General features: G+C 49.3%; 1 protein-coding gene across 1 annotated transcript; it reads left to right on the forward strand.

The window, feature by feature from the left end:
* The first annotated feature begins 9,376 nt into the window (after positions 1-9,376).
* TMEM158 (transmembrane protein 158) lies at positions 9,377-11,255 on the forward strand. Its single transcript, XM_032459027.1, has one exon. It carries the CDS (start codon positions 9,733-9,735, stop codon positions 10,615-10,617), a length of 885 nt encoding a protein of 294 aa, XP_032314918.1. The 5' UTR covers positions 9,377-9,732; the 3' UTR covers positions 10,618-11,255.
* The last annotated feature ends 15,967 nt before the right edge of the window (positions 11,256-27,222 follow it).

A 27,222-nucleotide genomic window follows, 5' to 3' on the forward strand; every position in this document is an offset into this window, starting at 1 on the left:
TCACCCTCAGTCCCCAACATCCCTTTAAACCACTGCTCTCTGCCCAGATAGACTTTTACACCTGTCTTAGCAATTCTGAGAAGGATGCTTTGAAGTGCCTTTTCCAAATCCCCTGTTAATGATCTGGTAATTATTGTGGTGACTTTTCAACGAAGTGTGAAGTGCTCAGCTAGCTGTCAGCCAAGAGAATCCCCAGGCACCTCAAAAGAGGGACACATGAAGGGAGAAAGAGCAAACAAAACAAACAAAACAAAACAAAACAAAACACCCTGAGCCTAGGTCTGTCCCCATGTCACAGGGGCAGCCCCATCTGGCCAGAGAAGAGGCCCTGCCTGAAGCTGGGAAGGCCCCAGGAGCTCCTGTTGGCAGATAAGAGCTCTCTAACTCCTGGGAAGAGTGCGACTATAGAATCTGGGGAAACTACATAAATGACCCTCAAAACCCCACTGGTACCCTAGTAGGTAATGCTGCATCCCCTGGCTGGCTCCAGGGAGAAGCCACAGTCCTGCACGTAGACTACCATATTGTCCTTGGTGCCCTCCTCCCTCACCAAGTGGAGCACGTCCCTTCCCTTCACAATCCACATCTATTGTCAGCAGTCAGGGCTCCTGTCCAGAGAGGCCCGAGCGAGAGCTACTGATGCTTTTCTCCCTGCCCCTCAGATCCCAGCAGCCAGCGGGGGGGGGGGGGGGGGGGGGGGTGTCAAAGAGGGTCCAACTGTGCTGGGTACTCCCCACATCCAGAAGCCAAGTATGCCACCCATCTCCACACCTGTGCTTCCCAACACCCTGTTCCACTGGTCAGGGTGTTGGGTCTCTCACAGCCTGACGACCCCTCATAACCAAAGAGGCTGCAAAACACATCAAGGACTCCTACCTGGTCCACGTTCTCGCAACATCTGAGCTGGCCCATCCTCCTCCTTCCCCCACAGCTAGAAGACAGTCCCAACCGAGAAGTGAAGGGCCAGCCCTGAGGACCCATTTGACCATGGAGTCTTAAGGAGTAGAGGACATCATCTGGGCCAGGCCCCTTGTTTTACTAATGAGACACTGGAACTCAGGAAGGTGACGTGATGCTCTCAAGACAGAAGCCTCACCAGCGAACGCCGGGGCGGGACTAATACCAGGTCCCGGGGGCTTCTCTACCACCCGTGGCTCTTCCACCAGCGCCCACCATCAGTCTGAGGTGCCTTCATGTCTTCATGTGCTGACCTGGCCTGGTCCTCCTACCCCCAGCCTCAACCAGGAGAGAGCAAGGGCCTGGGGAGGGGGCAGAGACAGCGAGGCCAGCTGTGCCCTTGGCCGTCTCTGACATGCCCTTCGTACAGTGTTAACTGAGTACAGCTGCCAGTGGGTTGATGGTCTGACCTGGCTTCTGGCGCCCAGACTCTAACCCTTGCTGGCACTGCCCTGCTCCTGACACGGCTCCCCATGATGGCACCTTCTCTGCCCTGGACACCATGGGAGCTGCCCTGCTTAGTTGCTGGAAATCATCTTCCCAAGTCATGGAAAGATCTGAATCTCTTTAGTTAAGCAAACCCAGCTGATGGGCAGTCTGGGATCCCCTTCTCTGTTCCTCTGAAGGAACTGGGAAGGAGATGCTCCCAGCATAAATATTTTTTGTAACTTTTTCCATCTCCAGGAATAATACAATAATAATATGTGACAAGAGGAAGAAAACACTGTTCACCAAAATTCCTCTTAGGGAGAGTATTCTATATGTTCAGAAGAAATGCTCCGAGCCAGTGGTTCTCAAAGTGTGGTCCTCAGATCACTGCATCACTTGGAAATCACCTGGGACCTTGCTGGAGATGTAGATTCTCAGGCCCACTCGTGCCCCCCATGTCCTGCTGCATCAGAACCACTAGGGTGGGGCCCTCCAGGGCATTCGGGCACAGTTAAGGTCTGGGAAGCCAATTTTGGGGGAGATAGGGAAGCTCCAGAACACACCCCAGTGGCAAAAACCCAGGCTCAATGGTCTTATTAGGAGGAAGGGTCTGGTTCCTGGCATGGCTTAGGTCAAGGGAGTCCTGGGATGAACTGGGAGGTAGGAGCTGGGGGAAAACTCTTCATGACAGAAAGGAAGGACTTTTGAGGTTCCCCGAGGAAACCTAGAGGGGAGGAGAGTGAAGGTTGTGAGGCTGGGTGCCGCGCAGGAAAAAGCAAGAGGAAGTCAGACCCCTGTAACAGGGAGTATCTCATGAGATTGTTGGTGGAATCACAAGCCTTATGCAATATGCCTTCTCCCCAAACTGCACACAGCATTGGCAAAGATTATACAAACAACCACAAGAGTCCTGGGGGTTCCACACTCTGGACATCACAAGAGGGGCTAAGTTCTGCGTGGTGGTCTCAGTGCCACCCCCAGCAGAAAACTCTCTGTAAATAGAATTGTCATGGCTGCATACTCCTTCATAGTGAGAACATTTCTGTATTTCCTTAACCATCCCCTTATTTGGGGGCATCTCGTTGGTTTCCAATTTTTCTCTATCGTAAACAACATATGATAAATGTCTCAGAGCTACAAACCTTCTCTTTACTCATGATTACGACCTTGGAACACAGATTCACAAATGTTGAACAACTTGGTTCAAATGCTGAGTACTGTGAAGAACAGAAATTTCCCCTGAGACTGAGTAGGGGAGGGAGTGCTGCCCAGAGCATTTATGAATATGATGTAGGAGAGAAAAAAAAAGTGTCCTCTTTCTCGGAGAGAATTATAGAGGTTCACAGAATAGAGCCAGGCATTCCGGGGGCTGTGAGGAGAGGGCGTGTGGAGGGGCTTCCCAGTAACATTAAAGCTGTGTTAGAGCTGAGGGTGTTTTAAGTGACAACGAGAGGGTTGACAGAGAGTGGCTGCATGTATTTGGTTGCAGGTGTCACACTCTTACCTCTAGCCAGCTGCCAGCTTCACAGCTGTGCTTTTAAGCTCACAGTCTGGTCAGAGCAGGGGTAGTGCAGGCTTCAAGTCCCGCAAGATCTAGGGTCTCAAATGACGACACCAGGCCTTCCAGCATCTCTCAGCTCTTGCTGTTGGAGATTCCTTCCTACTGCAAACAGACTTTCTGTGTGCAGGGAGAGAAGGGGCAGGGAGTGGAGGAACAGGGTGGGCAGAGCTGCAGACAACTCCAGTCTCACTTGGTCCCAGCTAGAGACGCCAGAGGAGAGAGACGCCTTCACTCTTCAAGCTTCATGTGTCAAATTCCAAGGAACATCTCTGATTGGCTGGCTTGGGTCACGTGCTTGTTCAGTAGACAAACTCATCGTGGTTACACAGTTGGGGCACTTATGATTGGCTAGGCCTGGGTCACATGTCCATCACTGAAACCCAGTCCCGGTGCTCTAACTGGTAGCCTACACCAGAACCATATGGATTTAGGGAGCATCAGATACCCAGGAGAAAGGGGTGTCCTTTCCAGAAGAAAATGGTAGACAAAACCACAGATGTTCACTATCTGTATTTCTTCATACCCTGGCAGCTACTGTTGATTCATCACAGTATTTCCCCCTTGAGCCAAGATTCAGCCTTAGAATTCTTCTTAACACAGCACTCAGGCAATGAATTCTAACCAATCCAAGTTAGCCTACAAGATAAAAGTGATTTGCCATTTTGGAGCTTAAAGCAAGATGCCAGATCATTGATGAACAAGAGACTAAAGTGAACTGGATTTAAGGAAAGTAAGTCACAGAGGTCAGTTCAGAACTCTAATGGGTCCCCTCTGCAAGACGCCCTCTTGGGGGACGGTATGTCACTGCAGGAATGAATGTGCTGTGACAGTGCAATGGTTGGACATTGGTGGAGTACGGGACATTGTAAGATTCTCTGTTTGTCTTTGGGAGGCCAAATATGTTTTCTTTCTATTACTGTCACTCAAAAGTGAGTTGCAAGTGGGCAGTGCAAGAGATGTCTGAGCTTCATTCATTAGATTTCCACAGGGTTTTGGCTTTAGGAGAAGTCTGATCCCTCCCATTTGTGTGCTCCATCATTTGGTCAACAGCCAGCCAGAGGGGGTGAGCCATGGTAGGCTATGGTGCATAGGGCTGGGACCACAGGCCCAGCTCCAGGGCAGCACTGGGTTCTTCCATGGAAAGGCTCACAGCTCACAGCTCACATCTCCAAAGTGCACAGGGCAAAGCAAACCCAAGAATAATCAAGATGGAAACTGCTATTGAGGGTAGCCAGCCTGGGTGGTAAGGACAGGGCACAGCCATCTCTGGATGGCCTTGGTACACAGTTTCAAGCGGGTAGTCACTTGAGGATTCTGATACCATGCGAGGGACTGCAGGAGTTTGGCTAGCAGACCAGGTACCATGAAGCGTGACCATATGGCCTCAGTGATCACAGGCTTCAAGTTCCTGCCTATTCCCGTGGACTTCTTTAGGACCTGAGGCTGGGGTTAGTTCAGCCTGGGCTCCCAGCTCACATGCAAGTCTCCTGGGGCCTGACCCAGGTCCTCAGCAGAGCCGGAGGAAGCAAGGCTTAATTGCATCGGAAGGGAAGCTTGCTAAGCATGCTGACACTCTCAGCCCATGCAATCAATCTTCCATCCTGTAAATGGAATTAGAAGTGTGATTCTGGCAATTATAAAGCCCATCATTTCCCTCTTTTTCTCTAAGTAAATTAGAAAGGCTCTTTGCTCTCACTTTGCAACTGGACCTCATTTGTAAAGTGCAGCTGTAAAAGTGCTGCAAAGGACTGCACTTCCAGAGGTGCCACATTTGATGCCCAGCTGGCCAAGGGTCTTGGCTTCCTTTCAGCCCTGGTTTTGCTGCCAACCAGACTATGATTTTTGGCAAAGCCAGAACCCCTCTCTGGGCCTCAGTTTCCCCATTTATAAAATGAGGAGTGTGGATGCAGTGGCTTCTGTGATTCCTTCCAACTCTCATGGCCAGTAGAATTTAAATTTGCTTGATTACCGGAATGGCTCTGTGTAAACAGGGGTAAAGCTTTTTTTAAGCCAGGAGCCATCCTGCTCTCTTCATTTCCCACTTACAATGCGGAACCCCTGCAGGTACAAACACATCCATTTTCACAGCAGTATGAGGACAGAGGAGCCACTTGCCCTTGTTTCTGGAACCAAAAGCACTAACCACACCCGCTGAATGCTGACCCTGTGCAGGCCCTGACCTGTTTTGCAATAAGAGTCCAATTGAACCCTCACAAGAGAGCAGCTTTTAGGCCCATTTCACAGATAAGAAAACTGAGAAACAGCAAGGTAGTGTATCCAAGCCAAGTCTGCCCGGCTCCGAAGGCCCCGCCCATATTCACAACTTTCTCAAATCCCCAAATTCCAGGACTTCAGTAGAAAAAGAACATGTGGACCAAGAAGACCCCTCAACATGAAGGGAATGCCAGGCAGCACCCCTGAGTGATGCAGTGTGCCCAGGCAATTGGGAGATGTCCCTAAACATGTGGGGCCAGTTGGTCCACCAGGAAGGGGGGTGGTTAGAAGATGTGAAAGACTTTGACAAATGTGTTTCAATGTTCCTGACTCTCTAAATGGGCTCTTGCTTCCTCCGCCTCCTCTGCCTCCTCCTTACCTTTGGAAATGGAATGCTAACGATTTCATCTGAAGGGAGTGTTTGGTGCTGTTTAGAAACAGCATGAAATAAATTTTTATGACTCTGGTAAGGGGGTGATGGGGAACATTCAGTTGCCTTGGCTCTGATGACCCAGCTCTGTCTCCCACATTTCCCATATTGAAGTTCTCAGAATTTACAATTATAAATGCTGAATGACATTTTAATTTTTTATAAGGTGGATAAAAGAACTACAAAATATCATTTGTTTTAAGGGTTGTCTTTCCAAATAAATTAAAGTACCATCAAAGTTTTAGAAATGCACATTACCCTACTACAAAAAAAATGTTTTCAAAAGATAGTTTCAGTTAGGCTCCTCTGGCAGATGCTAACTCTGGAAATAAGTGTTAATGACAGTTTTTTTCACAGAAAAGACTCTGCTGTCCCCATCAATGTGGTTTAGTCAATACCTCTTGAATACTTCTTCAGGTAACTTATACATACGTTATCTTAGGATCCATCAATGTCATACCTGAGGGCCCCCACGTTATCTCAGGAGCCCTAGGCTGGATGTCAGCCCATCTGAGCAGTCCCTGCTGAATCTTAGGTTCCTGACCGGCACTTACTGAGCACCTGCTCTGTACCAGGTGCCCTGCTGGCCCTGGAGGCAGAGCAATGGACGTGGGGAACCACAATCCAGGGCTCCATCTGTAAGGATGCACCGGATGGGGACGACATCCTCTAGAATTTCAGTATTGGTGGTATTTATAAGTCGGAACTGAGTGCAAAGTAGATGTAATTGGAATGCTGAAGAGATGCAGATGACCTGGACTTTGCCAGCAGCCAGGCTATCTTGCACCTGCTTCCTCATCATTAAAACAGGACAATAACCTCCAAATCACAAGGTTGTTGGTGAAGGCGGAGGCCATTTAGCAGGGATGTGATTAACAATGAGGTTGCCGGACGAGGTTTGAATTTTGGTTCCACCACTGTGATTTTGTACAAGTGACTTATAATCCCTCTGAGCCTCAGTTTACCTTGTCTGTAAAATGGCCACAGTAATCTCATCTCCAGGAGACAATGGTGGGTATGATTTCAAGTGCTTGACACAGTGCCTGGAGCAGAAGAAGTGTCTTTTAAGGAATGGTTATCATCGGTAAAGGTACCAATGCCAGGCCAAGCTCAGAAGAGGGGCTCACTTGGCAGGATTTCTCTCCCCTTCAAATTCTTCTACACATGTATCACCCAGGCCCCATTTTCCTCCTCCCAGGTCTCTCTTAGACAGTCCCTGTCTTTCCATTACAGCCAAAGTTTATTTCCTCAAAGTCTTTGCTGAAATCTTACCAGAAGCCCAGCATGATGTTAGACTCTCTGAATAGAAAAGAAACACCAGCAGTGGCCCTGCCCACCACACACACAGGGTATCCACAAGCAAATAATGAATGCACCAGACAGAATTAAGTCTTAGTAACAGCTTGAGCTGGCAACAGCAGCCTTGTCCCAAGGCAGCCCGTGATTAATTATCAAATGAATTGTGCAGGCTGTAATTGCTACCAGAAGTGTGTGGAAGAAAATCTCACTTCTGACCACAGTGGTCAGGGAGGATAAACCTTCATACCCTGGAGATCTGGCTGAGACACTTGTGGAAATCACGAAGCAACAGGAAACTACAGGGAACAGGACCGTCAGGCTCCAATCACCCAAACACTGGGGGCTTCCAGCCCTCCCCCATGCCTGCTACAGAGGTCCAGCTCTTCAGCTGTTTCAGCAATCAGCCCACAAGTTTCCCATCTGAGGAATGGGGTTTCTCAGGCAGGTAGGAATGAAAGAATTTTCTCCCCCATTTCCCAGTGCCCCCCCCAACACACACACCGACACAACTACCACAACCTGCACAAGTGACTGATATAGTTGAACCTCTGCTTTCTAAGCCCCTCTTTTCTCTGTCCTATTTTTACGATTCTTTTGGGTTTTTGCTTATTTCTCAGTCTACAGCATGTGGTAATAATACATTCACTCCACCCACATAATAAGAGAGAACTAACAAGTTACTGTACCTGTAGCACGCTGAGGTCATTGGATGAAAGGAATTCAAATAACCAAGAGAGACCTTTTTGTTAGGTATAATTTCAATAGGCAGCACAAGGAAAAATAAGCCAACACAGGGGAGGGACATCGGAAATGAAGTGAAAGGACTGGGCGTCATTACTAATTATTTTCTTTGAAGTCCTCATGATTGTTTTCTAACAATACAGTTCAGGTAGAAAACTTGCTATTTATATTTTATAGACAAAATAGAGATGTATCAAAGTCTTCCATTTGTCTGATAAAAATGATAGGACTTGGGGAGATGGAAGGAATCTCATTTGCCTCTCTCCCTTAAATCTGATAGAAGGAAAGTCTGGGCTTATCTGGAACATTCTTCCTAGTCTTTCAGCTTGCCTTGGCTCATACCCCTCAGTGCTGCTGGCCGTCAGGCTCTGGCAGATCAATTCAGCCTTCCAGTGCGGACTCTGCCCAGCCAGGAGGTTCCCCATGGCGCCTGGCTCCTCCACCAGCCTGGGCAGGGCAGGGCCAGGTGGGCGGGTCCTGGCCCGCAGGCTGGTAGGAGCTGCGTGAAGTCTTGTTGCCAAGTCAGAATAATGACTTGCCCAGCAGGGAAGAGGCCAGGTAGGTTTGGGACCTTTATTTTGGGGCTGTTTTTACATCTTCCTCAACCTGGTTTTACTCACTGTTAGAAACAAGAGACAAATCTGCCAGAAATGTATCATCAGCCACCAAGCCTAGCAATGTAGCTGTGTTCAGAGAACTTAGCTGGTTTAGAGGAAGTGTTGTTTTGGTGAGGGTCTGTTTCTGCTCCCTCCAGTCCTTCCCACAGACTCAGGAACAGCTGGTGCTCAGGGAGCAAGCACACTGGCTTTAGACCACAAAGATGTCCCCTTGGAGCAGCATTACTGAATTTTCCTACCAAGTGTAAAAGGCCACATTGCTACTGAAGTGTTTTGTTTTGTTTGTTTGTTTGTTTTAATATAAATCTGATCTTGGCACATTATTTTTGACAGGTCTCCCTCCACTTAATATCTTAACGGGGATGACTCTTCTCTTGACACGCATTCTACATAGAAATCCTTTCTATGCATCCTTTAAATGCATGCTCACTGGACCTGCCAGGAAAGGGCCCTGCACCAGAGGAGCTGTTTCCCGGGAGTTGAAGTCCCCATGGGGAACCCCAGAGCCACAAGGCTACGGGGCTCACCTTGCCACCACTGACCCTCTCCACTCCGAACTCCTAGAGTTCTTGGAATTTTCCTCGGGGGTTCGCTTGCGGTGAGAACATCAAGTAAATCTATTGCATTGGAAGAGCCTTAAAACCCAGCCAAACTCTCCAGATTTTAAAAGACAAAAGGCAAAAAGACTACTGGCCAGGAGGTCTGGTTCTGGCTCTTGGGTGGCCTAGGGAACTCATCCCCTCTCTCGGCCTGTTTTTCCTTCTGTAAAAGAAGCGGGGTCCAGCCGAGGACTAAGGCGATACATCGCAAGCCCCGCTCAGCTGTGACGACGGGGTGGTCGCCGGGCCCCCGAGCCTCCCTCCGAGGACGCAATTATTTCAGAGCACCTTCTCTGCTAGGAGTTGGACTCAGGCGATGTAGCGGAGCCGCCCCGTGAGTCCGCAAGCTTGGCGGGCCGGGCCAACCCCTGCCCGGACGAATCGGTTGATCCCCACCGACGCCCCGGCCCCGCCCACGCGCCCGCCTCCGAGGCCCACCCCCGCGCGCTGCCTGCACCCCTCCCGACCTGCCCCGCGACGCCCCCGCTCCCGCCGCTGAGCGTGCCGCCCCGCCCTCCCCGGAGTCTCCGTACCACGCGGGCGGAGGGCTGGGCGGGACGGGGCGGGACGCGCGGGAGGCGGAGCCGAACCGGGGAATCCTGCTCCCGGCGAGTGCCGGGCCCCGCAGAGCAGCCTGCCCGTCCGAGGGCCCCCGCACCGGGGGCGGCGGGGAACCCCAGACGCCACCGCGCCGGGACGGAGCCCCGCGCCGAGCGAGCAGCCGCCACTGCCTCCGCGCCGCCCTCGCGGACTGGAGGGGGGCCCGGCGCTTCCTCACTCCGCCCGCCGCCAGCCCCCGCGGTCCCGCCGTCCGCTCGCCGGCCCGTCTCCCGCACGCCATGCAGCCGCCTCCAGCCCCGCGCGCGTAGGCGCCCGCCGCAGGCCATGCTGCCCCTGCTCGTCGCGCTGCTGGCCGCCGCCTGCCCACTGCCGCCAACCTGCGGCGGGGCTACGGACGCGCCCGGCCTCCTCGGGGCGCCCCTCAACGTTTCGGTCAACGCGTCGTCCGCTGGCGAGCCCGCCGCCCCGCGGCTGCTGGCCTCGGCAGCGCCTGGGGCCCCCGAACAACCGGGCCCGGAGGAGGAGGCGGCGGCGCCGTGCAACATCAGCGTGCAGCGGCAGATGCTGAGCTCGCTGCTCGTGCGCTGGGGCCGCCCGCGGGGCTTCCAGTGTGACCTGCTGCTCTTCTCCACCAACGCGCACGGCCGCGCCTTCTTCGCCGCAGCCTTCCACCGTGTCGGGCCGCCGCTGCTCATCGAGCACCTGGGGTTGGCGGCGGGCGGCGCGCAGCAGGACCTGCGCCTCTGCGTGGGCTGCGGCTGGGTGCGCGGCCGCCGCCCCGGCCGCCTCCGACCTGCCGGCGCCACCGCCGGGGCGCCCACCGCGCTGCCCGCCTACCCCGGTGCCGAGCCCCCTGGGCCGCTGTGGCTGCAGGGCGAGCCGCTACATTTCTGCTGCCTGGACTTCAGCCTGGAGGAGTTGCAGGGAGAGCCGGGCTGGCGGCTGAATCGCAAGCCCATCGAGTCCACGCTGGTGGCCTGCTTCATGACCCTGGTCATCGTAGTGTGGAGCGTGGCCGCCCTCATCTGGCCGGTGCCCATCATCGCCGGTTTCCTGCCCAACGGCATGGAGCAGCGCCGGACCACCGCCAGCGCCGCCGCCGCCGCCGCCCCCGCCGCCGTGCCCGCGGGGACCACCGCCGCCGCCGCCGCCGCCGCCGCCGCCGCCGCCGCCGCCGCGGCCGTCACCTCGGGGGCGGCGACCAAGTGACCCACCCTGCTCCTCCCCGCGTCTGCCCTGTGTCCGTGCTCTCGGTGCCTTTCCCGCCGGGAGCCTCGGCCGGTGTGCTTCGTGCTGTAGTGACCGTTAGTTCTTCTTCCGGGGAGGGGACCGCCGGAGAGGCCCCAGAGTGTGGGAAAAGCAAGGTTTGTGCCGCTCTTCTGGCTCCGAAACGCGGATGCAAGCCCTTGCCCTGCAGGGTGGGATCCGCAGCTTGGAAGGCTGAGAGGAGGGAATTGGGGTCCCTTTCCCCTCTTCGCGTCCCCCTGCCCTCCTCCCTCCCCACACCCACGTGCCCTATATTCATGGCAGAAAATGACCAAATCCTGTGTATTTGTTTTATATATTTAATAACTGTTTTAAATGAAAGTTTTAGTAAAAAAAAAATCAAATTGCTATTGCTGTAGTAAGAGAAGCTCTTTGTATCTGAACATAGTATTTGAAGTTTGTTGTTTTTTAATTTATTTAAGGGGGGCATAGGAATGATTTAACACTGATATATTGTTACCGCTGAAAATGAACTTTATGAACCTTTTCCAAGTCTATCTATCCAGTGATGTGGCCAGGTGGGCGTTTCTTCTTGTACTTCCGTGTTTTTTTGGCTTTTAATACAGACATTTTCCTCCAGAGATGCGTATGTAGCTTTTTCTTTATTTGATTCAGAAAAGGACTCCAAGAATTATAAGATGATCCCCTGAACCGTGAGGAAGGGAATCCTCAAAAAGTTAGAGAAGTGCTAACTCTTGTTTCCCTCGCCTGTCCGGGAGAGGTAGGATAGAAACCATATTGCTTGCCCTAATGGCAGTTTTTTTGCCTCTTACCACACTGTCCCCCACCCAATACCCCTCAGCCTCACTGACACTTGTCAGGGTGGCATACAGGGTTTTATGTGATTTATCGCTTTACCCATTTCCCCCAAGCTCTGCAGAATACCAGGTAAAGTGCCAACATGGTAAAATCAATAGTTCTGAGCCAGTGTCTTTGACGGAAATGATTCATTTTAAAAGGCATGCAGATTTTCTTTTCATATGTGTAAGCTTTACTGTATGAACATGTTTCAAAAGCTGATTTTAAAACTTGAGATATTTTGGCATTAAGATTTTTTTCAAGGTAAACTCTTAGGGACTAAATAGTTCATGATCACACTCCTGGGTTCCCATGTTACAGTGTCTGCTGGGCAGTAGTTTCAGATTCTTCCCAGTTTTCAGAAGAGTAAATGAAAAGCCCTTAAAGTGACTTAATATGAAAGCCATTTTAAACACCTTAAAAAATTTTTAAGCTACTTTTCCCTTGCTCCATCTCCTCCCTACTTTTGAGTGAATACTTGATACTGTGTTAGAGCATACTTGTGTCGTGAATACTAGGTACTGTTCTTGACAGTTCTCCAAGTGGGATCCCTGGAACAGCAACATCAGTAGCATCTGTTAGAGATGCAAAACTGGGCCCCACCCACCCAGAACCTACAGATGCAGAAACTCTGGGGTGGGGCCCAGCAATATACTTAACAAGCCCTGGGAGGGATTCCGATGTGTTTCAAGTTTGAGATCTGCTGCCTGGTAGCAGAAGGGAACGTTCAAAGTATGTAGCCTTCTTTTATCTTGAGATGCCTCTACTATATCAAAGAAATGGGACCCTCTTTTCACCCGAATCTGTCTGAAGGAGAGGCTGGGTCATTGCCCTGCAGCTTCAGCTGTCCTTCTGGCTCTTTGGGGTCCAGGATATCGCTGGCAGAGAGGAAGGGGTGAGGGTGGTGGTCTTTATCTCCTGATCCAGACACTGAAGAAGTTCAATGTAATGTAAATCTGCTAGCCTCACAAGTCATCATAAACCTTATACCTGCAAAGCAAGGTGGTTGTGAACTGCACTCTTCTCTAACCCTGTGCTAACTAGTAGGAGAAAATCAATAACTTTGCTAACCTTGGTCAATTTTAATATAATCATAGCATGTGTCATTCTGGAGGGCACATTAAGTATTCCTAGGACAACACACACATACATTATTCTCTGTGATTTTTTCCAAGATGGAAACTGAGGCTCAAAGAGGTTTAGCATTTTGCCTACAATCATACAGCTACATGAAGAAGCAGAGCTGAAACCAAACCTGGGTCTTCTGCCTCCATGACTAGTATTTTCCCATCACCAGAAACTTCCCTTCCTTGGAGAATTAGGAGCTAGCCACTCAAAGTCTGATCCTCTGTTGACCCACCCCTGTCACTGTCAGATTCTGGGCAGCCATGAACACAAAGGAGCCAGAGAGCATTAATTTTAAATAAGACACTTAGGCACTTGGTAAAACTTTCTATTTAGATAGATAGATAGATAGATAGACAGACAGACGACCGACCTAGATCTACACACCCACACACACAGCATAGACATTCACACTGGATGGTCTGGTTAGTTCTCCTTTATGCTGACTGGCTGCTTTCTGAGAGCCAGAGCTCTAAGCAGGAGACTACAAAGTGAGGATGAAGCCTGTGTCCTGTTGGTCTCTTTAAGTTGGGACCATTCACTAGGTAAAGGAAGTCAGACACTGGCAAGCTCGGCTTCAGGGTCTGTGCCCCCCGTCAGTTTGATTTACATCATCTCAGCAGTGGAACACTTCCAAGATTGCATTTTACTAAAAGGTCAATCAGTACTTCTTTGACAGGAAAGAAGTGTGCCACTGTAGCCTGTGTGCATGCGTGAGCACATGCATGCAGAATCCCCAGATTCCAGTCCATTCTTAAAGCTTCCTGGGGACAGCTTGAGTTGCCTGTGACGTAGCTAAGTCCCCAGGATAAATCATCATTCTCAGTTATTCTTGCTTTTCCTGAGAGAGAGAGATTCCCCCTGAGGAGGAGGTGTACCCACCCTACCAAACCCAGCCACTGCTGTCAGCTGCCCTACTGAGTTGTCTACATTCCTCATGGGAGCTGCCCTCAGCCCTGAATCTACATACCATGGTCTCCTCCAGGGCTTGCCTCAGCTGAAGAGAGCCTCCCAGCCCCAAGCCACACCCCCTTTCCAGGGCCCCACATCCAATGACTGACCGACACCCGGCATAGTACTCCCTGGACAGCTCCGAAGGGCACTGCATCTTCAGGACTCCTCACCGGGTTAGCTGAGGCTTCCACTGAGACTCCATGGAGGCTTTTGATTTCTCCCTCTGCCCACTCCTGCTGCCTCCCATCCCTTCCCTTCCCTTCCACAGGTAGTAATCCAAGAGCACTCCCTAAGAAACCTCCTGAACACTGATCCTAGCTCATAGCCTGCTTTTCCGGGAACCCAACTTGTGACTGGCAGTTTACCTAAGGAGATGCAGAGTTGTTCCAGCCACATGGTCATTAGGCATGTCTGAGGAGCAGATCACATGAATTCTTTTTACACTGATCACATGTTTCTATTTTTCTCTTCTGTTTGGATAGTTCTTTAATATCCACAATTAATGGTGATATGGGACATATCCCCTAATGCCAATTCTTGTTGAATTATTGCACTATGTATATATAGTCAAAAGAAGAAGGCCTGTTTCTTACCCTCTCAAATCATGGTATCTATCAGTCCAGATACACTGGGTTATGCTGCAATAAGTAACCCGAACATCTCAGCAGCCTAACACAAGGAAGATCTATTCCTTGTTCATGCTACATGTCAGGTGAAGGATGGGCCACAGGAAAGGCATTTGGGGGACCTACAATGGGATGGGCACTGGACAGTTGGGAACAGGTTCTGCTGGCTTCCCTCTTCTAAGAGCAACCCCTGAGTCTACAGCCCCATCAACTCTCCTCTGCCCCCAAAACAGTCTTCTCCTTTGGCCCTGGAAGGCTCGCATCACTGAGTTCCAAACTCTCTCACCCAGCCTGAGAGGCATGCCCCATGGTGCTGGCTCCAGGCTGTCACCATGTGTTGAGAGGGTACCCGGGGTGATTAACACAGCTCAGAAAGGACACTTTGCTACAGAGCATCATCCTTGTACTCTTGCTTGAACACAGATGGTATCTATTCATTGTAGAAGTGTTAGAAGTGATGGCACTAAAAAAGAAGGGAAAGAGAACTGATCTTTCTACTACCCCCAAATTAGCCCTGCCAATGTTTTGGTGCATATACCTCCAGTCTATTTTTACACACATATATGTGTCCAGGAGTAGTTATTTATATTGAAACTAGAATTGTGCTGTACCTGTTTTGAAAACTTTTCTTTGTTATACAAGTGCTACATCATAGAAAACAGAAAATACCCTTCATAAGGTAAATGAATCAATGTCAGCAACAACTACAGCATCCACAGGGATCGTGGCTAACATTTATCAACAAACGTTCATGCATATATTATCTATATTTTAACGCCAGCAGGCAGCCTGCTTCTCAGAGCCCTGCTTTCTCCACTCAGGGCCTCCTTGGTGGTTCCCTCCCTCTACAGAAGGTAATGGAGGGCTTCTCGGGGCAGGGGTGTATGAAGGCTGTATTCCTGATGTGGGTCAGAGGTCAGCGGCACAGGATATTGAAATCTATCTGAGGGCCAAAGGCTTGATGGAGACTGTTGTGGGGAGTTGGCAGGGGAGGTCTTCTATCTTTCCAATCCCAACTCTATGATCTCCAGATACATATCAAAGCCAGACCAAACTTCCCACCCCTCCTGGAAAAACATCTCTACTTGAGTCTGAGGTTTCAGATGAGGCTGATAAGGAACAGGACACAACTTTAGAGGTTGGACAATGCGCTTCATCTCCTCCAGTCATAACCACGGAGCTGCCTTGTATTGTCTGGGTTTATTTGAAGTCTTTGGTATGAAATGAATTCTGAGATTCAACAAGCAGGAAGGATATTGCTCCTGTATAATGCTGCCCCAAAAGCTGTCACAACTCCAGATGGCCAAGTCACAGCTGCATTCAGAAGCCTCTGCTGCTGGGGGCGGGTACCAAAGACAGAACCTCCCAGATAGAGGAAGGAGATGGGGCCAGAGGTGGGGCATCTGGCCAAAGACAGGAACCATCACTGAGTCAAAATCTATTCAGTACCAATCACAGTAAAGGGACTGAGTTAAGCCCTTCTTGGGGGATCTCGTCTAGGACCGGGTTCCCTAGAAGCTGAGCCTGAGATGAAGAGATTCATACAGGGGATTTAAGGTGGGATTCTCTCAGGACAGAGAGCAGAGGAAGCAGGAGGGGTGTGGGGAGGAGCACGGCAAGGGTGTGGTCTCCGCTGGAGTCGGCTTCAGCCTGATCCCATGGGGGCTCTGGAGCAGTAACTCCAACACAGAGCTGCCCCCGCCGGCTCCTGGATGCAGAGCGCTGGTCTTTTGTCCTCCTATTTCAGTCACTGGCCAAAGTCTGGGTGTCAGGGCTGCACAGCCTCTCTGGCAGCTCCCACTTAGCTCGGCCTAGTTCTCCAGAGAACAGCAGCTGGGAGATGTCAGCAGCCCACACTCCCAGCAGCTCGGGGAGGGGTGCGCAGGTCTGTAAAAGGGGTCTGGGCGAGGCACCCACAGGATCCACTGAGACCTCACCTCACTCGTGAGTCCCATTCCCAGCAGGGTGGGTGGGGAGTGAAGCTGAAAGGCACCGGGTGAACTGCAAACTGTCCCACTCGTGGGCTGACCTGTTTCAGGCCTTTGCCAGTCTCAGGTGATGTCTGGCTGGCCAGCCTTGCCTCTGCTTGTCCTGCACTTATGCTAGCTGAGCTCTGTCTGGTAGGCTGGCCCTCCCTGATAAAGTCAGAAGTTCCTGCCATTCGCTTCTGCATTCAACGTCCTGGCTGCCTGGTACCTGGCATTACAAGGGAGGTCCCACAGCATTAGAGTAGCATAAGATACAGCATTAGCATCCCTGAGACTCTCAGCAGACTGGCAGGAACATATGACAGGGCACCAGGCCACCTGCTCACGGTACTGGCCTTGCCATTAATGAGCTGTTTGGCCTCGGTTCCTTGCCTACAAAACAAGGTTATTGAATGAGGTGAGCCCTTTGTCCTTCCAGGCCTGCAGGTTTCCAGGTTAGTCAGACCACACCAGCTACAAAGACATACCCCTCAGGCATTTTTTCACTAGGGAGACTGAAACAGAGCCAAGGCCACTCATCTTTCTGGGTGACTTGAATAGGAAAAATATGATACAAATAAAAGAGGGTTTTTAAGATATCAGAGAGGTGCTTTTTTGTTTGTTTGTTTGGTTTTTTTGTTTTTGCCACTGGACAGCTTGCATTGGCTGCCTGTGTGGGTCTACTAATCTATAAAATTATGATTTTTTGCTTTCCTCTATTCAAATGGCCAGGGCCAAGGAATAAAGGTCTTTTAAGCCAAAGAGGTGAACAAGAAATGAGAAATTTTTCACATTAAAAACAAAATGACTTCTTTGACTTTTGAGCTAACACTGGCTTTCATACTCTCAGGCAGGGTCTACACAAGGCCCAGGGACAGGAGGCAATTAGCATGGTTGTGCACCTATGACATGCCGGTAAGTGGACCTTCCAAACCCTCACAGCAATCTTAGGAGAGAGGCAATATTTTCACTGTTGTAATGATTTATGGACAGTTTCAGGCTCTGGGAAACTGTATACCTTACTCCAGTTCACAGCTCAGACACAGAGGAGCGTCACAAAGCCCACCCCTCCTACGAAATCCATGCCCCCTTGCTAAGGAAGGGTTTACACACCCGTTCTAGTAATTCTTCCGGAAGATCCTTTAAAGCACACAAACAAACGTGAACGCATCTAACACCTGCATCCCTTTGTTTGCTTTTCTTTTCTTTTTTTTTGTTCCTGTATAAACCAGATTTAGAACATTTAGATCTAACCAGGCATATTTTCATTTACGGTAAACAGAAGTTTATTTTTAAGCAGGTTTTTCCAAATTAAAAATTAAATGGTCAGTTAGGGAAATTGTTTTTCTAATAAGAATCTCCAGTGCCAGACTGAAAATATGCATCCCACAGAAGACAAGGTCATTCTTACATGGACTATATAAGATTTGGAGTTTGGGTGCTGGATATTCAGGGAAGTTCCAGGAGAGCCTGCTGCCTAGAACCTGTCATGTGAGGACACAGTGAGGTCACAGTGAGATCACATGCAGCCTTCCCTACTGGAGGAGAAGCCACCAATGCCAAGTTGAATTTGGGAGCAGCACACACACTCTGCTGGGGGAAGAGGGAGAGCTTGCTGTAGACATTGCTCCCAGGTCATCCTGACTATTCCCCTATGGGTCCCTGTGGGCTCTGGGCAAGATGCCTGTTCTACACGAGACATTGGCAAAATTCTTCTGTAAAGGACCAAGTAGGAACTATTTTTAGCTTTGTGGGTCACGCATACCGTCATCACGACGACTCAGCTCTGCCAGGGTTAGCTCAATGACTGCCATCAGAAATATAAAAATGAATGGGTGTGGCTCTATTCTAGTAAAACTGGGTATGGACACAGAAATTTGAATTTTGTATAATTTACACAAACTCTATATACAAAATTTGAATTTTGCATCAGTTCCATACATTATGAATTGTTTTGATTGCTTTTCATCCATTAAAAATATAAAAATTATTCTTAGCTTGCAGATCGTACAAAAGCAGGTCCTTTGCCATAGTTTGCAGACCCCTGCTCTACACCATCCATCTTCCAAGTCCAAATGACTGAGGAGTTCCATCCTCAGGCAAAGAGCTGGAAGCGGGGGGAAGATATAGCTCAGTGGTAGAGCGCATGCCCAGCATGCACAAGGTCTTGGGTTCAATCCCCAATACCTCCATTAAAAAATAAATAAATAAACCTAATTACTCCCCCTGTCCCCCCAAAAAGAGCAAGAAGCATGTGGAAAGGAGGGTTTGCAACCAAGGAAGGCCCTGGGGAAACTCTTTCTGCTCCTTCCCTGAAATGCCCGTCTCAGGGTATCAAAGTTCTGATCGTCCGAGTTGACAGACCCTACTACAACACAATCATAAGTGTGATGGCGCTTTATGGACCCCATTTAGAAGTTACGTGTCCTTGTCTGTCTACCTGGTAGATTAGAACTGGGAACATAGCAGACTGAACCATGCCCCTATTACTATCCCAAGGGCAGGCACCAGGCTCTTTCAGGTGTGTCCGACGCTGAGGGTCAGGCTAGAGCCCACTTGCTCTGTGAGCAGAGCAGGCAGAGGAGAGGTAGCAGCCGCTAGCCAGACACACTGGCGTGATGGTATAACGATGCTGCAAACTGATTCTCAAACCCTTCTGCAGGTCTCCTGGCCACAGCAGGGAATGCCCCTCCACTCCGGGGAAGCTGAGGTATTTACCTAATGCTGCCTCTTGCAAGAGGGAATTTTTTTTTTAATATTATGTTTTATTTTTAAAAATTCATGTAAAATGTATCTGCTACCCCACAGTTTGTTTTCTTAAAATTTAGTTATTTCAACTGATCAGCAAATGGTTCTCTTCTGGTTGGCAAGGGCTTGTCCTATGGGGAAGGCAGCGAACAGACATGGGGTCCCTCCAGGAGTGCCCCAGCCCCAACTCATGCAGCTTCCAAATCCCTTCTAAGTATAGATCCATGACGAGTGGGGTTATTAAGGTCAAATGAGCCGTGTTTATTATGACTCACATCCGTCTCATTCAGGAGCCCCCAGATCACACTTAATTAGCCAGATGAGATGGCAGAATTCCTGTAGACTCACTCCAGCCTACCAGTTCCATCCAGAGGGGAGCCAAAGACCCAGCAATGCTTGACATCTTAGCTCATGGGATGGTTCCAGCAGAACGGAGTGAGCAGCAGGGCCGGCCAGCTGGGGCAGAGGCATTGGGCAGTGAGGCCAGAGTACTCACGTTCAAATACTGGCCCTGCCACTTGCTAGCTGCTTTCTGGGCCTCAGTTTTCTTGTCTGTAAAGTGGCAGTAGTAACAGTACCTTTCCATAGGTATTATTGTAAAAACTTTAAAAGATAACCTAGCCAAGAGTTTACTTCCTCTCCATGCTCTTCCAGGAACACAGATTCCAACTGGAATCTGGCTTTGCCATGTACTCCCTTGGGTTAAATACTTAACCTCAGCTTTCTTGTCTGTAAAATGGGTATAACAAGGCCTATCCTTGCAGGGCTGTTGGGAGGAAGAGTGAGTGTGAAGCACAAGGCTCATGGACATGCTCAACAAACAGTACTGGCAGTATTATTACTCCCGGGCAGCAGTCCACTCCAGCCCAGGAGACCACCTGTCTCAGTATCACTATATGCCAGGCAGGCCATGGTGAGCCCTGGGTACAAAACGGAGATCAAACAGGCCTGGACCTTGCCCTCACAGAACATGCAGCCTCACCTAGTCACTTCAAAGGACCAAATTTTAATCCATGCTTATGGGTAATTGATAGAAACACATGTATGTTATTCTTACTATTAGTTGCTGTTCTCAGAAGCATCACTGAAGAGTGTCGGTGACCGCTGGTGTCATGGGCAGCCGGGCAAGCCAGGCCAGTGCTGTGAAAGGGTCGTATGGACTGAGTGCCTTTGTTCCTTTTAAAAAGTGTACTTTTTTTTTAAGTGCATAATGGGGTAGAGATGTAAAGGACAGACTTGCCTCTATCAACAGGTGAAGGGATAACATAGTGCAGTCTGCACATATCATGGAGTACTATTCTGACTTAAAAAGGAGGGAGATTCTGACACATGGCACAATATGAATGAATCTTGAAGACATTATGCCAAGTGAAATAAGCTAGTCAAGAAATGACAAATACTGTATGACTTCACTAGTATTATGAGGTACTTAGAGTAGTCAAAATCATAGAGACAGAAAGTAGGATGGTGGTTGCCCAGAGGGTCGGAAGAGGAAGAATGGTGCCTTGTTGCTTAATGTGACCAGACTTTCTGTTTGGGGTGATAAAAAAGTTTTGGAAACAGTGATGATAGTTTCAAAACACTGTGAATATAATTAGTGCCACTGAATTGTACACCTAAAAGTAGTTAAAATGGAAAGTTTTATGTTATATATATATTACCACAACAAAAAAAAATTTTTAAATAATAATGATAGAACTAAGGCTTAGCTGTCTCCAACCAAGAACTGACCATAAAAGGTGGGTTTGTCGTCTGCCCAGGGGAGTGACCCAGAAGCAGCTCCTTGCCCCTGAACCAGGAGCCACCCTGCTCTCTGTGGCAGCCCTGCCCATCCCACTCCGGGCTGGCCTCCTTCTAGTGCCACGTGAACCTCATCACCAGCACTGATGGTTGTGGACAAGGCATTCAGGAAGGAGAGCTGGCAGACCCTCTATTCCCGGCAGTGATGCCGGCAGTGGGACCCTGGGTTTCTAGCTCCTGGTGGATAGGAAGCAGGGCCCCCTGGGCAGACAAGCTCCAATATTCCACGAAGGAAATGAGAGAGAGAGAGGCCTGCTGCCTTTTCCTGTTTCAGCCAATTCCCTCATCTCTCTCAGGTCTGAGTGGTGCAGGAAAAGCATGATAAAACCATTCCCTCAGTCTCCCCTACCATTGAGAATTATTTCTTTTGTCATTATTCCAAGACTCCCAGTGTGTCTCGGGGGCTGGAGGCAGCCACGGGGCTTGGATGGAGTTCATTATCAGGCACAGACTCAGGGCAGAACATAAAAGATTCAGCCTTGACATTTTACAGAAGGAAACAAATTTCTGCAAAGTCATTGTTGGGCTCAAAGACAGAGGGAGAGCATTTTCATCCAGGCACAGGATGAAAACCCTTAACAACCCTGGCACTGGTGGTGCCCATAGGAGACCAACACTGACATCATCTGACCCATGACCACGATGAGGCACTTACATTCTGCTAGACTTGGATTCTTAATCTGTAATATGAGGGGACATCGAACACCTGCTGGTAGGGCTGTTGGTGCCTGCACTCCCCATAGCACAGTCTAGTACCCCTTCTAGTTTCTCAGCCATGCCCTACTTTGCTGGAGAAAAGTGGGCTACACTGGACCACTGATGTGTACTAATATTGAGAGCTATTGTTTACTGAGATGCTACTGGTGTCAGTCTGTTCTGAGAACTTTTAAAGATGCATATAGAAGACTTTCATGTTTTCCCATCCACACTTCCTCCCCAAGGACCATGTCCATCCATATTGGACCAGCTTCCAAATACCATCATTTCTGACTCTTAGGACACTGGCTGCTGAAGCCTGCTATGCCCATGCATGCAATAGGCCAGAAGTGCTGAGGAATTAAGGCACCCCAGGGGGACCCCCAAATCAGTGGATTTACCCCAGCTCCATAGCCGCTCAGGCCAGGTAACACTGATGGGGGCTAAGCATCCAGTGCCCCCAGTGGCAGCACACTTGCAGGATAAGTCACTCTTGCTGCTCTCTCCCCCTCCCCCGTCTCACGTTCTTCTCCCCAAGTGGTATTTCCTGAGATCACCTCCAAAATAAAGTACTTACATCTGAATCTCAGGGTCTGCTTTTGGGGAACGCAGATTCAGATAATGCATAATTGCATTTATTCTTTACAAAGAACCCAGGGAGGCAGATCCTTTGCTCTCCCTCTTACAGATAAGAAACTGAGGCTTAGAAATATTTAGTAACTTGTCTAAGTTCCCACAGTGGTGAAGCTTGGGCTTGAATTCCAGCATCTGGTTCCAGTGCCCCACGAAGCCCTCAATCACAGCTAGCCAGCCAATGTGCCCCAGGCAGTGGCTTGCCAGGGAAGCGTGAGGCTGCAGGAGGCAAATCTCCTCCCCTTCACCCCACTTTAGTCCTCACCGCGAAGGACGCACCAGCTCTGAGAGAGCGAGAGCGAGAGAGAATGCCCACCACCAGGTGGCGCCCTCTCCAGGAGGCTCAAGCGGGCTCTGCGGGGACTCTGGACACTTAAAGGTAAAAGGTCGTTAGTTCTGGCCCTACTTGCTCAGAACTAGCTACTTGGAAGAACCAAGGTTCCTGCCTTCTGCCTTCTGCCTTTCTACAAAAGGCAGAGCCTGAATTAGGAGGTTTCTCAAAGTCCCAGGACTTCTGGGCTGTCTGAATAACCCACACTCAGACTTTCTCAGCTGCTCAGGGGGATGACTGAGCTCCTCTCTCCAAAGCTGCCGGGAGGGTGGAGAGTTTTAAAACCCTCTCTGTGGTCACTCAGGGCAGCAAACCAAACTCTATTTCCACTCAGCCCCCTGCATTGTGGGACTAGGTACCCCATTCTGCCTCCTCCTTCCCCAGGGCCTGTAGATGGACCTGGGGCGTGGGGCCAATGGTCAGGTGCAGTAGGACGGTTATTTTGGTTGAGCTGCCCCTGCTCTGGCCTCTGGCCTCACCTGCGCCCCATTCTCTGAGGTGATTCCAGCCCCCGCAGAAGTTGCTCAGCACCTAGTGTCACTGCCCCCAGGACACAAAATGAGCGCTCAAGATGTACGGGGATCCCACTCCTGCCTCCCTGCTGTTAAAGTTCTGATTCCAGACTCACATGTCGTGGGAAATGAGTCTGACTTTATTTTTTACTTAATAAGCTGTACAAACAAACTCAAATTCCCAAGTACACCTACAGAATCTGCTATTTTTTAAAAATTTATTTTAACATCTAAAAACATATCACTGGCTGTCTTAGGTCAGGTTCCCCAAGCAGACGTTGAGAAGAGCTCTGTGTGCAAGTGACTTATGAAGGATGCAGTCTCAGGGAAGCCACGCCAGGGTGCCATCTCAGGCAAAGTGCCATGGAAGGTAGCTTTAAGGCTGATCCGTAGGAGCCTGTGCAGTGTAAGTGGAACCTCAGAATCACCCGCCTCCCACCCTCAGTGCTTCTAGACAAGACTTCCACGTTGTCACACCCCATCAGTCATTGGTTAAGGGCCACCCTAGAGGGATGTAAATTCTCAGGCAATGCCTCCCCAAATAGCCTAAGACTGGCTTTCCAAAGACTCAACAGGGTCAGCTGTTGAAAGTGTGGCAGTAGGGACACACACACACACACACACAAAACAGTAAAAGGGATCTGGGAGATCTGAGCAGAGCATCATCATTGTCCTGCAAACCTGCCTTATTCCATAGCGGATACAGGCTGGCTTAACAAAATTAGGTATAATACCAAAAATTTTAAATGATTAATTGTTGGAGTTGAGGCAATGGAGAAACAGAGATAAAAAGTAAACAAATCCAGAGAGAAGAGTCCATGATGGTAGAGCAGAAGGAGCAGGAGCTCATCTCCTCTCACAACCACAACAAAACCGCAACAACTGCAGAACGACTATCGATAAAAAAAAGACTGCAGCCTATCAGAAACGATCTTCCACAACTGAAGACATAAAGAAGAAACCACAACGAAATGGGTAAGAGGGGCAGATTCTCGACATAATCAAATCCCATAACCTCTCCCCACCCCGCCCCCCCGCCCTGGGTGGGTGACGCTGGCAAACTAGAGAACAGTTACATTGTAGAGGTGCTCCCACAGGAGTGAGAGTACTGAGCCCCACATCAGGCTCCCCATTCCAGGGGTCCAGCACCAGTAAGAGGAGTCCCAGAGCATGTGACTTTGAAGGCCAGCAGGGCTTAATTCCAGAAGCTCCACAGGACTGGGGGAAATAGGGACTTCGCTCTTAAGGGACCCATGCAAAAATCTCACACTCGCTGGGACCAAGGGAAAAAGCAGTGATTTCATAGGGGCTGGGGCCAGACCTACCTGCTGTTCTTGGAGGGTCTCCCTGGGGAAGTGTGGTGGACGAGGCTGTGGCTCACCCTGGGGACACAGACATGGTGGCGAACAGACTGGGGAATATTCATCTGCATGAACTCTCCATCCTAGAGGCAGACATCTTGCTTAAGTCATTAGCACCAAGACCTGGCCCCTCCCAACAGCCTGTAGGATTCATTGCTGGGACCCCCTTCCCCTCCAGGCCAAACAACTAACTGGTTGGGACGCATCCCCACCCATCAGCAGACAGGCTGCAGAAAGACTTATTGAGCCCATAGCCACCTCTAGACATGCCCCTAGATACAGCCCTGCTCACCAGAGGGCCAAGACCCAGCTCCACCCACCAGGGGCAGACACCAGAACTAAGAAAACAACAATCCTATAGCATGAGGAATGAATCCACAAACTCAGGCCAAACTCTACCCTGGGACCAGCTGGCCCCTGGCCCTTGGGTGACAAGAGGGGAGTGCACTGCTGGGATGCATTGGACATCTCCTATAGAGGGTCATTTCTCCAAGGTCAAGAAAAGTAGATGTATCCAGAAGGAAACTCAGTATGCTAGGAAATTTCTAGGTAAGGATTACAATGTCAGCATCGAGTTTCCCAGCAGCCAAATCAAAGAGGGAAAATTAATTGAATGCAAGATGTATGATGCCCACAGGGTTTAGACTCTCTTGCTGGTCCCAGGATTAAGAATTTTCTGCTGGTGGGAATGCAGTTTGGTGCAGCCACTGTGGAGAACAGTACGGAGATTCCTCAAAAGACTAGGAATAGACTTACCGTATGACCCAGGAATCCCGCTCCTGGGCATGTATCCAGAAGGAACCCTACTCCAAAATGACACCTGTACCCCAATGTTCATAGCAGCACTATTTACAATAGCCAAGACATGGAAACAGCCTAAATGTCCATCAACAGATGACTGGATAAAGAAGATGTGGTATATTTACACAATGGGATACTACTCAGCCATAAAACCTGACAACATAATGCCATTTGCAGCAACATGGATGTTCCCGAAGAATGTCATTTTAAGTGAAGTAAGCCAGAAAGAGAAAGAAAAATACCATATGAGATCGGTCATATGTGGAATCTTAAAAAAAAAAAAACCCAAAAAACCAAAGCATAAATACAAAACAGAAATAGACTCATAGACATAGAATACAAACTTGTGGTTGCCAAGGGCAGGGGTGGGAAGGGATAGACTGGGAGTTCAAAATTTGTAGATACTGACAGGCATATGCAGAATAGATAAACAAGATTATACTGTATAGCACAGGGAAATATATACAAGATCTTGTGGTAGCTCACAGTGGAAAAAAATGTGACAATGAATATATGCATGTTCATGTATAACTGAAAAATTGTGCTCTATACTGGAATTTGACACAACATTATAAAATGACTATAACTCAATAAAAAATGTTTTTTTTTTAAAAACATGATCCCACTGCATTATTTAAAAATGATATAAATGCAAACAAAAGCCAACAACAGATATTACTTTAGAACTGTTGAATGAGGAAAAATGTTTTAAAAAATCTTAATATCTAATGCTGGTGAGGATGTCCTCATGCAGGCACTGGTGACAGTATAAATTTATGAAAGCAATATGGACTCTAATTTGGAAATACATATCACTACCAAACCCCTTCAAAGCAGAACAAATGCCCTTGGCAGGAATGGGTACTCCTGGGAGACAGGCTTTTGACTTGACCTATTTTCAGGGCGATCACTCAGGAATGTGCTAGAGTTATTCTGTACCACCGCTCGCACGTGGTGAGCGTGCAAGTATGTAGTCAGAGTCTCTAAAACATCCTGGGTTACAGAGGCAGTAATAAGAGAGATAAACCCACTCACTCCTCCCATGAGAATGGCAGAGGGCACCGCGTGGTGCCTTGGCGGAGTCTCACTCTGAAGTTGGCATCACTCGCAGGGGGCTGTCCTTGTGGGGATTCTGGGGACCTGGGAAGGCTTATGTCTCTCTGGAAGCAGGCTGGGTTGCCTCCTGCTTTCTGTAACCATTTCTATGTGTTTCCATATCCTTCATCAGTAAAGAGACTTGACTTCCTCGAGCCATGTCTGCTGCATCTTCCCATCAGGCACATTGCATCCTGTGTTGACATCCATGTGGCCGTGTCTTCTTGACACAGGCTTCCCAAAAAGACTCTTTCAGCTGCTCCTGGAAAGGTTGTGCTTCTATAAACTCTCAGACAGATCATCAAAATCCAGAGCTGTAACCATGGGGAAACGCTGAAACTTACATCTGCCCTGACAATCAGAACAGCTTAATCCACTTTCCTGGCAATACCTGCATTTTTGTCGGCACTCTGAGGGTTCCCAGAAACGCTGCATCATCCCCCTAAGTTAAACCAGCACCTAAGGTGATACGTCCTGGGTTAGTGAGTCTATTTCCTGGTGTTACTGTCATGTTCGTTTGATCTGCTTATTGCGCAAACACCTATTCTTTGAGTAGCAGCTAAGTTCTCGGCCCTAATCTCTGTGAAGGAGGGTGCTCATGCTGAGACGGATCCCAGCTTTTTGACAATCTTGATGATCAGAGGAGGACTGGGTGAAAAGATGGGCAAATTTGACTCACTCTTTTAAAATGAGAACTTTTTTTTTTTTTTTTTTTGCTTTCCTCAAGTCAGGAGTTTGAGTTCATCTTTGAAGGAAGTCTGCTTCTTTGGGGAAAAAGCCTTCAATAGACGTGTTAGTCAGGGCCTTTTTTTAAATTGCTGAGGGCATAAACCCATTTCAAACCAACATGGGCCAAAAGGGGAATTCTCTGTCTAGATTAAGTAACTAAAGCCCAGGAAGTTGGGGCGTGCAGTGGAGCTCAGGGGAGGCAGGAGCCAAGATTCACTCACAATTCTCTCCCTCTCCTTCTGTTCCTTGTGTCTGCTGCTCTTGGCTCCCTGGCTTTCTCCACAAGGATAGAACCAACTTCACAGTCAACCCTCACCTTACTCTGGCTCCCCACACCTGCCCATTCCAGGAGAGATCCGGAGGAGGTCTACT

Source organism: Camelus ferus, chromosome 17 (assembly GCF_009834535.1).
Source record: "Camelus ferus isolate YT-003-E chromosome 17, BCGSAC_Cfer_1.0, whole genome shotgun sequence".
Lineage (NCBI taxonomy): Eukaryota > Metazoa > Chordata > Mammalia > Artiodactyla > Camelidae > Camelus > Camelus ferus.

Bases quoted from the DNA above. Each gene is read 5' to 3' on its own strand.
- TMEM158 (XM_032459027.1), top strand. From the start codon at position 9,733: ATGCTGCCCCTGCTCGTCGCGCTGCTGGCCGCCGCCTGCCCACTGCCG.